General features: G+C 56.6%; 4 protein-coding genes across 4 annotated transcripts; 2 read left to right on the top strand and 2 right to left on the bottom strand.

The window, feature by feature from the left end:
* Positions 1–917: 917 nt before the first annotated feature.
* On the bottom strand, positions 918–2,703 carry PAN0_003c1624 (uncharacterized protein; the record flags this gene model as incomplete). The annotated part of the gene is made up of 6 exons (XM_014802583.1): positions 918–1,156; positions 1,214–1,433; positions 1,504–1,675; positions 1,771–1,934; positions 2,321–2,441; positions 2,540–2,703. The coding sequence occupies 6 exons, from the start codon at positions 2,701–2,703 to the stop codon at positions 918–920; spliced, it is 1,080 nt and encodes a 359-aa protein (XP_014658069.1).
* Positions 2,704–2,966: 263 nt separating this feature from the next.
* Positions 2,967–4,247, top strand: PAN0_003d1623 (uncharacterized protein; the record flags this gene model as incomplete). Its single annotated transcript, XM_014802582.1, has 2 exons — positions 2,967–3,345; positions 3,439–4,247. 2 exons carry the CDS (start codon positions 2,967–2,969, stop codon positions 4,245–4,247), a joined length of 1,188 nt encoding a protein of 395 aa, XP_014658068.1.
* Positions 4,248–6,808: 2,561 nt separating this feature from the next.
* On the top strand, positions 6,809–11,209 carry PAN0_003d1622 (multidrug efflux transporter AcrB transmembrane domain-containing protein; the record flags this gene model as incomplete). Its single annotated transcript, XM_014802581.1, has 1 exon — positions 6,809–11,209. The coding sequence occupies one exon, from the start codon at positions 6,809–6,811 to the stop codon at positions 11,207–11,209; it is 4,401 nt and encodes a 1,466-aa protein (XP_014658067.1).
* A 326-nt stretch (positions 11,210–11,535) lies between these two features.
* PAN0_003c1621 (uncharacterized protein) lies at positions 11,536–12,492 on the bottom strand (the record flags this gene model as incomplete). Its single annotated transcript, XM_014802580.1, has 3 exons — positions 11,536–11,577; positions 11,670–11,871; positions 11,948–12,492. 3 exons carry the CDS (start codon positions 12,490–12,492, stop codon positions 11,536–11,538), a joined length of 789 nt encoding a protein of 262 aa, XP_014658066.1.
* Between the last annotated feature and the right edge of the window lie 226 nt (positions 12,493–12,718).

Here is a 12,718-nt window from a genome sequence, read left to right as displayed (position 1 = left end):
GGCAAACGCATGATCTGCGCCACGGCTCTCGCAATCCGTGAAATTTCCGGTTCGTGATTGCGGATCCATCAGGTCGGTTGTTCGGAACGTCAGTGCTCCGTGCGGGATTCCACCAGATGATGGAACTCGCCGGCTATGGTGAATGCTAGAGTAGCAGAGGCGTGTCTCGGATAGGTCCTGTTCATCTTGCATGAGCATAGCGATCTTGCGATTTCGTTAAGCGTGATGGTCAGGGCTGGCTCGAGAGCCGTTCCAAACGAATCGTGGTTGGCCGGCAACCTTCAGCCCTTCAACCCGCACACGACACGCGAACCATGATTCAGGCTTCGTGTTGGCGTGGCTGCCCAGAATGGCTGCTTGATGCACCAAGGCATTGGTGACGATGAGCCACTCGTGCTGATTGCCGGCTACGAGGGTCAAACAGACATGAACCATTGGTCATCTGCGTGGTGATCGTTCATCACGGGTTATGGATCGTGGTTCATCGTATTGAAGAAAATCGTCACGTGCGTCCCCGGACGTGCCAGGGATCTATCCAGCGTGGCTTAAAGATTGTTGGCCCCTCTCGGCCAGATGGTTCATCCTTCTGGCTTGAGTTTTCAGGTCCAATAACATCACTCGGCACCTACTCAGCACATCCGCATCCCGGCGCATCCCGGTATCGAACAAGCACAAGGCACTAGTTGCTTGCAACGGATCCTGCCGACTCAGAAGTCACAACCGTCTTTGACGCGCATGATGACGAGGGTGGAACGGGATTTATGAGAGGCTGTGTGATTCATTGTTTGGGATCGAAGCCGTCGACCAAAGTATCGCGCATGGGTAAGGAAGCGGCGACACAATCATATCCTAAAAAGAGGGTGGGGTGGCGATGGTCAGCCACCCAGCAGCCACCCCGGGTGGCTGATGGGTGGCTGCTAATTACCAGCCACCCTGGGTGGCTGCTGGGTGGCTGATCCCAAACAGCCACCCCGGGTGGCTGATGGGTGGCTGCTCGTCGCCAGCTCGCGCTTTTTTAGGATATGATTGGGCTGCTGCTCGAGCGCATCGGCAAGCGCCAGACGGGTGAGGAAATCCAGTGGCACGGGGCCAAGTTTGAGCGTGCGCAGGAGCATGAGGCAGACGTCCTCGGCGGAGAATTGGCGTCTACGCTTGTCTGCTCAGTGCAAAGAAAGCGGCCAGAGCCTGCAGCAGATGCGCAGCAGATTGTGACCCACTGACAAGGCGCACATGTGCACGTCGGGCGAACGATGGAAGAGACGCTCAATCTTGCAGCGCGTCTCGCGGCCGACAAGCGCGTTGATTGTGATGGTCGTTGTCGGTAGGGTCGCTGTCAGTGTCGCTGGCAGTGCTGCTGCGATCGCCGTCGTCTGAGGCGTGGAAGTCGCTGCCGCTGTGGTTGTCGGTGTCGGTCCCTTGGCGGTCCAAGGCGTCTTGAAGTGTGAGCAGCTGAGTTTTCAGCGCGCGCTGGGCGGTGTGTACGGTGCTAAACATCAATTACACCGCGTTCTTCGAGACGGGCCATCTGCGGAGCTGGGGGGTTGCCAGACTGGTGACGACGGTGACGATGGGCATGGCGTCGAGGCGAAGGCTGAAGCGCCAGTTGGGAAAGGGGGCCTGGTCGTTGTTGGAGAAGATGGTGTACTTGAGGTGCTGGCCAGGCTTTGTTGTGTGGCTCCAGTCGATCTCGAGGGCAAGTGATGCGAGGAGAGGGGGCCGTACGTCTGGCGACGAGCGACCATGTAGGTGAAGATCTGGCTGCTGGCGCACAGTACGCCATCTGTTTTGGTGCTGATCTCGATTTTGGGATGCCGGAGGGCCTGACGCAGATGGATGGCGAGCAAGCTAGCATTCCAGAGCTGGTCGGTGCAACATAGGGTGACGATGTCCTCGTCAAAGTGGAGGAGGACATACTCGAGGGGCCTGAAGAACGCCTTTGGGCACCGTTTCGAGAAATGTTCAATGATTTAAATTCAGGATTAACTTATGTCGATAGGGCGTCTGACGGAGTAAGCGGCCCTGTTGTTTTTGACTTAAATCGGATCAAAAAGACTCCATGTCATTGAAGGAAGTTTTGTGCACGAATTTTGATATTTCCGGAAATCATGATTTTTGACTCTTTACTGGTGGCTCCTTACGTTATTCGTCAGCACTTGTGGCTCGTAAAAACGTGAAATTAGCTGCCAGGCCTCGTGGTCTTCGCGTGGCCGTGCAGGAAAAATTGGGGATCCAAGCGCTGCGTGAGTGTCTGAGGTCTTGGCCCCACAGGCAAGCTATCGGCCAAGGACAGGTGTGAGACAAGGGATGCGGGTTTTGCGACCTGGGGTTGCAAGCTCTGAGGCTCCCGGCCCGCCGTAGGGGGCCGGTCGAGCACAGCAGGAGCGACCCAAGGGAGGGGATTATAGGGCGGGAAGAAATGAAACTGTGCTTCGACGGTACCACTGATGGTGTGGAGTGCCAAAGTGAGATGGGATGAAGAGAGGCACAAAGGGGTGGCATAGGGCCTGTTGTCCGTACCTACACACCCGCACTAAGTTACGCTTGGGCGGCGGCGGCAGCATGCATGCGCAGATTGCGCAGCAAAACCACCGGCTTGGCACGGAGGTTGGCATCCACGGCACATTGCAGGGCATCGTAATGCAGTTGCTTCACTCTTGTGGCACGCCCCATGGCACGCCCCAACTTTGCTGGATCGATCCGCATCACATACAGATTGATCTGTCTCAGTGGGCGTGTGCGAGTGTTGCGCAAATTGTCTTGACTGCATATCGCGTTACAATTCGGCAGTCGTTGGCCGTCGTTGCCATCCGTCGATTTGCTCAACTCTATGACAACTCAGCCAACCGTCGTTCTGTCAACGCTCCATTGCCGCAACCTTTTGAAAGTATATATACAGTTGTGCCAATACACGCTACCACGACACTTTGCACCTCCTTCCGTCACCATGTCACAGAACCACGCTGACAATGGACGACGCAGTACATCCAGTTGACATAGTTGGCGATACGCTCCAACCCGATGTCAAGCCCGCGCTCAATCGACAGCTTTGGCTTGGATTCCCTTCCGCACTCGAGTCCCTTGTCAAGAAAGCGTTTGAGGCGATCCGACGCCCTCGTGCGGAGCGCACATCGTCCATGGAACCAAGGCAACGGCTCTCTACGCCCTCCACCAACGCAGTCTCTGGCGTCTCAATCATGAGCAGCGAGCCCCTTGCCGATCCTCCGTTGCTCTTGACTTCGACGCACAATCCGTGTTCTCCCGAGGTCTCGGATGAATACATCATTCCTGGTGCCGCATATACACCAGACCGCAGCAAATCGGATGCGCCGGCAATGTTTTGGTCTAGTGAATACGCGCAAGTACTTGTCAATGCACACGGCTTGAACTTTTGGTCGGGTGCGATTTGACAGCCGATTATGACGCTTGAGCACTTGACAGCAGCACGGCCAACCCCGGTACCACTACCGGCAAACAAAGGACGGAGCTTCTGCGCAGATCATCGCCTCAATCTGCTGTATCGTCCATCCGACAACGACTACAAAGGCTATGGCGATAACATTAAGGGCCTCGGCCGAGGACACCATGCGCCGGCATCAAATGTCTTCCGCAGCATCTACCCGTACCTCGATCTGACATATACGCAAGAAGTGCGCTCACAACTCCGAGACATCGCCACGATTCAAGCAAACTCCGGAGGATTGCGTAAACTTGTCAATGATTCGTACCGTATCCATGGCATCAACACCGGCAAAGCTCGCCAACGTAGCAAAGATTGGCGTATCCTCTTCAAGTACCTCAACAAACAAAGCAAAGGCGTTATCATCTGGAAGACGTCAATGACTATCTTTTTCTCTGTTGCTCTCAGCGTAATTGCCATTGTTATCGCCGCTGTCCTTGAACTTACAATTATCGTCATCATTGCCTGCTTCCCTGCCTTCACCTGCGTATACCTCCTTGCACAGGAGCACGCGATCAAGTTGCGTACGGACCTTGCGAACAGCATGCGGAAGGATCTTGCGGACAACATGCGTATGGATCTCAACCAACTTATCGGCCCAAAGACCGAGCCCGCTCAACTTAGCGAGAGTTGTGAAGAAGAAGATCCAGTACAAGCGCTCAAGGACTGCATGATGCGCTCGTATACGCATGGCAATTGTTCTCCGCAATGGGGAGACGACTTCAACGCCCTTCCGATGACGCCCATCGAGAACTTCTGCGTGGGATCAAAAGGGACTCACACCCCCTAACCGGCGAGTAAACGCTCATAAGTGCGCCTTATTGAGAAGAATCGTATGCGGTCAGGTATGATCCGGCTCTCACTGCTAAATTTACGACTAGACTCCACCAGCGCATCTCCTATGCGCCTCTCTGTTCCCGCCTGTCTATCTGCCGCGCCCAACTGCGATAGAACCATCTTCTCCAGCCCTCGACAGGGCGGTCTCCAAATCCACAACGCCATTCCCCCTCAGTTATCAGCTGCCGGAGCAGCCCCAATCATATCCTAAGAAAACGCGAGCTGGCAAGGRGYRGCCCCCCCCCCCCCCCCCCCCCGCTTTTTAGGATATGAATCATGGCACCGCAGCCAAACCCGCATCCACAAGGGTCTTGCTCGCCGCCGGCATGCGTGCCAGGCTCCGGCTGCGGCCTGCAAAGTTACGCTCGAAACCCACGCCATCACTGCCATCAGACACGCCAGTCGCCGGACGCGCATCTGTGACCCAACCACCATCGACCTGGGCACCGCTGGCCCTTTCCTCGTTGCGACCTTCTTTGTTTCCTGCCGCAGGCCCCCAGTGTCAGTACCGCAGCCCGGGACGCGACTGCAATTCAGACCGAAATCATAAATCCTAAATTATGAGTCGTGAATGAGCAATGACGGGCCATGGTACTGACTGACATATATTTGCTTTCACATGCTCTCTGATCGGTTGCCTTTAATCGAAATGTAAGTCAAGTCGGCCTGATCAGAAGTGACAAACCTCGCATTAGGCGTAATTAAAGGGGCCTCGGGCCCAGGGTCAAGGGCTTGGTCGGTAGATTATAATCATAAACAGTTTTGATCGTGCATCAATGCAGCCTCGAAAATGGTGTGTAATGATTTGCTGAGCCAACATTCAATCAAATTCATGTTGTGATAGGTTGCAGCGCTTCAAAACGCTGCTTATGGCTTTTCGTTGCTGTAAATTGCTATATAAACCGTGAGTGGCGCATTAATGACACAGGCCCATCAGTGAAACAAGGTTATGATACTGATATGATCGCCCGGAGGCCTCCTTACATGCTCTAAAGGAGGTCAATGCTGTCATCGGAAAAGATCATGTTTTTCCTGACTCCTGTGAAACCCGCTGTCTGAGCTGTCTGAGTTGTCATAACTTCCTGCGAACAGAATTCCGTTTCACTGATGGGCCTGTTTCGGCAATGGGCCACTCACTGTATGCTGCATCACCACTGATGATCGAAAGTTTGCAAATTCGGCCCGTGTGTCGGAGCCATGGGCAGCCAGAATACACTATTGAAATATGATTTTCTTGGTTAATTTTTACCGAAATTGGAAGCCGCAGATAGACTTCCGATATCAGCTACGAGAGATGCATGATTGTCTTGTTGAGGTTTGTCTTGGTCCGATTCCGATGCGCAAGATAAAAATCACAAAAACCCAAAATCAGGTCAAGTTCCTCGCAATCCCGTCTCTCCCCGCTTCCACCTGCATAGACAACATTATGAATCATATCCTAAGAAAACGCGAGCTGGCGAGGAGCAGCCACCCATCAGCCACCCGGGGTGGCTATTTGGGATCAGCCACCCCTCAGCCACTCCGGGTGGCTTCTCCGGATCAGCCACCCAGCAGCCACCCATGTGTGTGTGGGTGGCTGATGGGTGGCTGACCGTCGCCACCCCACCCTCTCTTTAGGATATGATTTCTTGCACATAACTTAATTGAATTCCATCAAATATCGTTATGATCACATGGGCCCAGCATTGGCCACTCAGTTCATCGTGACGGGTGAGACAGTCGAGTCGTGAGCCAGAGAAATTGTGATTAACGACTTTTTAGCTTGACGTTTTAGTTATGCATTTTCATAAGATGATTACCTCACGTAGTTGGCATTTGTCGCACTTGAATGTCATAAGATGAGTCTAGCCATAAGCGAACTTTCTTTTTAAGAAGCTGTGTACAGTCTTGCAGTCATAAGTTAAGTTAAGCGAAAAGCGGTGAAGTTCATGGATGAAAAGGAAGCGGCGCGAAGGGATTCCATGCTTCGTGTTTCTCACCGAGCCATTCAGGATCCTTGGTCCGTAAATTGTGTCTCCAAACCAGTCATGAGCTGTGTGTGGGTGGCCAGGTCATGGTCTTGAGTTGTGTGTGAGTCGCGCGCAGTGAGTCGTGAGTGGCTTGCTACGACTCATGACTTGCGCTTCGTTCTAGTATGGATCGATGATGGCCTGCATGCGTCCCAACGGTGATTCTCACGCAGGGTCCATGATTTTGCGCGAATCGACCACGCCGGCCTCCACAATAATGTCGGACCGCGAGGTTTGGCGCGTCTCGCGTCGGTGGATCTGCAGGGGCGCTGCCGGGCTCTCGCTCGGACCAGCCAAGATCGGCCGCGCGGAACCAAATGGCGAACCGGTGTCGGTGACGGCTGCATCCATGCATCCATACATCATGCCATCCACTCCATCCGCGTCCGCCCCCCCATCTGAATCGTTTCGCATCACGGCAACCGACATCTAAACCACGTCCGAAACAGGCAAAGCGGGCATGACGCTCTCCTCCGCCAAGGGGCGTCCAGCCGGGCGCTGCCATATGAAGGGCAACTGCGGTAAAAAGAGCATATTCAGCCCAGAGCTGCCGTGTCCTGTCGACGAGAAAGCTACGGTGCCCGAGGACGACGACTTCCGCCAGCTCCTTGTGAGCACGTGCGGCTCCGACTATGCCAGCGGGCCGGTCTGCTGCACCCAAGCGCAGGTGGAAAGTCTGGGTGCGAATCTGCAGCAAGCGGAGCCGTTGATCTCGTCGTGTCCGGCTTGCCGCAACAACTTTCGATCCATGTTCTGCGCCTTCACCTGCTCTCCCAACCAGTCGCAGTTTGTCGACGTAGTCGAGACGCAGGAGGTCACGGGCAGCGATGGCCGACCCTCCGAGGCTGTCAAGACTGTCGAGCTCTTCATCGAGAGCGACTGGAAGCAAAAGTTCTTTGACAGCTGCAAGGACGTCAAGTTTGGCGCCAGCAACGGCTTTGCGATGGATCTGATCGGCGGAGGAGCCAAGAACCCCAACGCTTTTCTCAAGTTCCTCGGCGACGAGAAGCCGCTGCTGGGCAGCCCCTTTCAGATCAACTTTCCCGATCAGCACAAAGCCGCCAGTCCAGAACGATTCGCGGAGGCCTACGCTTCCCGACGAAACGACTCGCTACAGACGCCGATCCCATTCAATGTGAACCCAAGGCAGTGCAGCGACCCTGATCTCTTGTCCCGGTGCGCTTGCGTCGACTGCCCCGACACATGCACTGCGTTGCCCGAGCTGCCAGGCTCAACCGGCGACGGCTCGGCCTGTGCGGTCGGCGCCGTGTCCTGTCTGACCTTTTCGGTGATTCTGCTATACGTGCTCCTCATCGGTCTCATGTGGTTCTGGCGGCCCCTCCGCAGGCTCTTACGCGGTCACGGCGCCATCGCACTTCCTCACCGTACCAGCGGACACAGCTTCTTTGCCGGCTCCAGCGGCTTCGAGAGAGTCCGGCTGGGCTCCGAGGACTCGCTCAGCGATCTCAACGATGCATCGCCGCCAAATCGCAGCAGCGAAGGCAATCTCGTCGGAGCAAGGGGTCTGGGCCACTTTGGCGAGGAAAGCTCGAGCACATCTGCCCCAGATGGCACATATCGAGGCATCGGACTCGAACGCAACGACAATCTCTCTGCGCTGGTCGCGCTCCAGCCTCGCAAATACGCGCTCAACCAGTTCCTGACAAGGTCATTTTACAAGCTCGGCCTCTTTTGCGCGAGCCATCCCTGGCTCACCTTTCTCGCCGCGGCCGTCTTTGTCGGCACGGCAAACATCGGATGGAAGCACTTCGAGGTTGAAGTCGATCCGGTCCGTCTCTGGGTGGCACCGGGCTCCACGGCAAAGGTGCAGAAGGATATCTTCGACAAGGAATTCGGACCGTTCTATCGACCACAGCAGATTTTCATCATGGACAGCATCGCTTACCAGAACCTGCCCATGCTTCGGCAGAGCGCATCGTCGGCCGAGCTCGAAAAGCTGCCATCAGCTCTCACCTGGGAAAGGCTGCTCTGGATTTCCGATCTCGAACGCGAGGTCCGAGGCCTTCGCTCCCCGTCGGGTGTCACCCTGCAGGATGTCTGCCTCGCTCCCGCCGGGCCGGGTACGCCGTGTGTAGTACAAAGCATCTTGGGCTACTTCCAGGATGACCCCATCGGCTACGGGCTGGAAGCGAGCAACTGGGATCAAGCTCTGGACCAGTGCGCTGGCAACCCTGCAGAGTGCCTACCAAGCTTTGGCCAACCCCTTAAAACCAACATCGTGCTGGGAGGTCTACCAACGGATGCACAGCCGAGTCAAGCCCGCTCCTCTGTGACGACCTACGTGCTGAACAACAGCCTGGACAGCAAGCAGGTCGCCGCTGCGGAAGAATGGGAGCGAGAGCTCCTGGACCTCCTGACGAGGGTCGCTGCCAACCCTGTAAATAGTCCAAAGACCGAGGAGGCAGCCGCAGAGCCTCATCCATTGTCTGTACGCAGACAGGATCTCGGCTTGCAGATCGCCTTCAGCACCGGTGTCAGTCTCGAGACCGAGATAGGTAGCAGCAGCAATACCGACGTTGGCATTGTGGTGCTCTCCTATCTGACCATGTTCATCTACGTGGCACTCTCTCTCGGAAGGCAGGCGCCCAAGTCGGGAGCAAGAACCGATCCGGAACCCAGCCGTCCCGTCGCCGAGCCTGGGTCCTATCCCCGAATGACCTCGGCGTCGCTGCCGAATGGAACATCGCAAAGCCTGCGTCGTATTCGACAGATGATCCAGTCCTTCTGCGTATCATCCAAGTTCACTCTCGGCCTCTTCGGCATTCTGATCGTGCTATGCTCGGTAGCTTGCGCGGTCGGCATCTTCAGCGCTTTGGGGGTCAAGGTCACCCTGATCATCGCCGAGGTCATCCCATTCATGCTCTTGGCAGTCGGTGTCGACAACATCTTCTTGCTGTGCAGTGAAATGGACCGTCAGCTCGACATGCAGGCTTCAGAGGGCTCTGCGTCCGCTCATTTGGACTCGAGAGCCAGCGAAACGCTCATCCCGTCGATGGAACCGCCGCAGCATCCCTCCTTATCCCTAGGCGATGACTTCGAAGCGCAAGAGGGCGCACGTCCAACGAATTCCGCACATCAAGCCACGCGCCTCACGATCGAAGAAAGGGCTGCACGATGCCTGGCACGAGTGGGACCGTCCATCCTACTCAGCGCTACGACTCAGATCGTGGCGTTCCTCCTCGGTGCGATGGTGCCTATGCCCGCAGTGAGAAACTTTGCCCTCTACGCTGCCGGAAGCATGCTGATCGTTGCGGTGATGCATTGCACCGTGTTTATTGCGGCTATGGCTCTCGATGCACATCGCGTCGAGGGAGGCCGAGTCGATTGTCTTCCGTGTCTCAAAGCCCCTCATCAACAGTCACACGCCAGGGCCTCCGATCACATCGTGGCCGCACCCAGCGAAGCCGGACTCGACCACTTCATCCGGTACCGTTTCGCACCGAGCCTCCTTCGACCCTGGACCAAGCGATTCGTTGTCGTGGCGTTCGGTGCCATCGCAGTGATGAGCGCCATAGGCATCCAAAGAATCGAGATGGGTCTGGATCAGCGGCTTGCGCTGCCCTCAAAATCCTACCTGCGACCCTACTTCGATGCCATCGACGTCTTCCTTGATGTCGGCCCTCCCGTGTACTTCATCGCTGCGGACGAGGAGGTGTCAGCTCGCCAAGGCCAACGAGCTCTGTGTGGCAGATTCACCACGTGCGAGCCCCTGTCCCTGGCCAACACGCTGGAAGGGGAACGAGCCAGGGCCACAGTCTCGTGGATTGCGGAGCCAGCCAGCAGCTGGATCGACGACTTCTTGCAGTGGCTCAACCCTATCCTTGACGGTTGCTGTCGAGTCAAGATCTCGGATCCCTCGGTCTTCTGCGGGCCCCGCGATAGCCCCTTCTCGTGCCAGCCATGCTTCGAGGGTCGCGATCCTCCCTGGAACATCACCATGGACGGGTTCCCCGAAGGTGAAGAGTTCTATCGCTACCTCAGGAAATGGCTAGAAAGCCCGACCGATCAAGACTGTCCGCTGGGTGGTCAGGCGGCCTACTCGTCTGCGCTCAGCATTGCGAAGGACCCTGTCAACGGCAACGAGAGCGTGCGCGCGTCGCACTTCCGCACCTACTTTTCGCCTCTGCGCTCCCAGTCGGACTTCATCAATGCGCTGGAGCAGTCGCAGAGGATCTCGGAAGACATCTCGAGCCGAACGGGCTATCGCGTCTTCCCCTACAGCCTCTTTTTCATCTTCTTCGAGCAGTACACGTATCTGCTTTCGATGGCCGTACAAGTGCTCGGATCGGCTGCGGTTGCCATCTTTGCCATCAACACGGTGCTGCTCGGCAGCTGGCGGACAGGCGCCGTGGTGACCCTCAGCGTGGCGAGCACCGTGCTGCTGGTTGCCGGAGTCATGGGTTTCTGGGGCATCCAATTCAACGCGCTGACGCTGGTCAACTTGAGCGTCTGCGCTGCAATTGGCGTCGAATTTTGCGCTCACATCGCTCGCGCGTTCATGCGGGCACCTGGATCTTTGCCACGATCGCATCCTATGGCACAAAAGGAACGCGACGAGAGGGCCTGGCTCGCTCTCACGGACGTGGGTGGCGCCGTGGTGAACGGCATCTTTTCGACCAAGTTGATCGGCGTGGGTGTGCTCATCTTTACCAAGTCGGACCTGCTCAAGCTCTACTATGCCAAGACGTGGCTCTGCCTGATTGTGGGCGGTCTGCTTCACGGCATGATCCTGCTGCCAGTGCTGCTTAGCTGGCTCGGCGGTCGCGGCTGGTCGATGGGAGAGGACGAATCGGACGTCAAGCGTCGGCTGAATCGGGCGGGATCCGAGTATCGACCGCTAATGGCATCCGAGCCCGAAGCCAGCGATGACGAGGAGAATTTGTAGCGAGCTAGATGCGCTTCTCGACTGATCAATGTCAACTTGTGGCACCATGGATCAGGATCTCCGTTGTGAGAGAAAGGAGTCTGATTCGAGCCAAGGCAAGCACACATGCGCGGCTGGCTTGACATTGGTTTGGGACAGCTTGGCTCGAAGACGTGCGAGGCAGGTTCACACGGCAGCAGAAGCTCAGTCTTTCTAAAGGGCCGGCGGGACTTGACCGCCCGCATCGTGACACAGAAAAGGCACAGCGAGCGACGCGAGCGAAGCGCAAACGAGTTGGAGAAAGAAATGGTCATTGGACTCGCGGATGCGTTGCGTAGGGCAGCAATCTACGCCGCTGCTGCGTTCATCTTGCGCCTTTCTCCCTGGAGCTGTTCGGGGCAAAGAGACGAGATAGGTGTGAGCGAATGAAGCCGCATTTGGAAGGCAAGCGAAGCGAGATGCGGGTGTGAGCAGTACGTACCACTTTTGTGACGCGTTGCCAGCTGTTGGCTTTGGATTGTGCGCCGTCTGGTGCCGGAGAGGTGTTGGTTCCATCTATGTAGGACTGCAGCTGGTCTTGGGTAAAGCCGGGAACGTTTGTGGAAGCAGCATCGTAGCCGGGGCCGGATATGACGACCTCCTCCATAACAATGATGTGCGAGTTGTGCCATCGACACGGCAATCTGCAAGATGGTGCGATTGAGCCGAAGCGGTCAGTGTCATGCAAGTACAGTTCAATCGGTTGAAGAAGAGACTTACGTTTTGCTCAGGGCATCAAAGACCTGCTGACCGAGCTGGGAGACGTCTTTGCCGATGCGTGCGACCTTGGTGAGGCTCTGCTTGACCGCGTCTGCCTCTCTCAATTGGGCAGCCTTGAGCGAGACCGGGTGGATGGGCGTGAGGGTTTGTGCTTGCGATGCAGCGCCGTTAGCCGCATCTGTGGAATGTTGAAACTCGATCTTCTTGATCTCGGACACTTTGACAATGGTGAATCCGACGGCGGAGGAGGCCTGTGCGAAGCGATTGCGAGATGTCTGCGAGGCTTGGGCGACCGAGGCTGCGGCGGCCGGGGCCGATTGGAGGTGCGACGGCAAGGTGGTCGGTTCGCACTCTAGGCCGACGACGCCGAGGCTGGGATCGTACGCCCACAGCTTGCCGGAAAGCGTTTGCGACTGCTTGTCGCCCACAGTGAAGGTGACGTGGGATCCGAGCATCTTTGAGATGTTGGCCAGCTGGCTGGATGCCGAGGCTGCATTCCCCTTGGCTGCTGCATTGGCTGCGTTGGGTGCAGATTGGGCGACCATGTTGTTGTGGCGATGGCAATGGGCAAGCGGCGCGTCGAGATGGTGGTGGTGGTGGGGGCGCAGCCAGAGCTGAGGCTTGGAAGCTACTGTGGGGCGGAAATCCAACACCTTCCGCCGCCTCGCCGCCTCGCCGCCTCGGCTTTGTGCGCTTCGCCTCAACTCAGCCTCTTTGGAAAGCCTCGGCGGCCAGTTCCGATTCCCGAAAACGCGATTTTGTTGGTTCTCC

The sequence above is a fragment of the Moesziomyces antarcticus genome (assembly GCF_000747765.1).
Source record: "Moesziomyces antarcticus DNA, scaffold: scaffold_v10003, strain JCM 10317, whole genome shotgun sequence".
NCBI lineage: Eukaryota > Fungi > Basidiomycota > Ustilaginomycetes > Ustilaginales > Ustilaginaceae > Moesziomyces > Moesziomyces antarcticus.
This window is presented reverse-complemented; position numbering and strand designations above follow the sequence as displayed.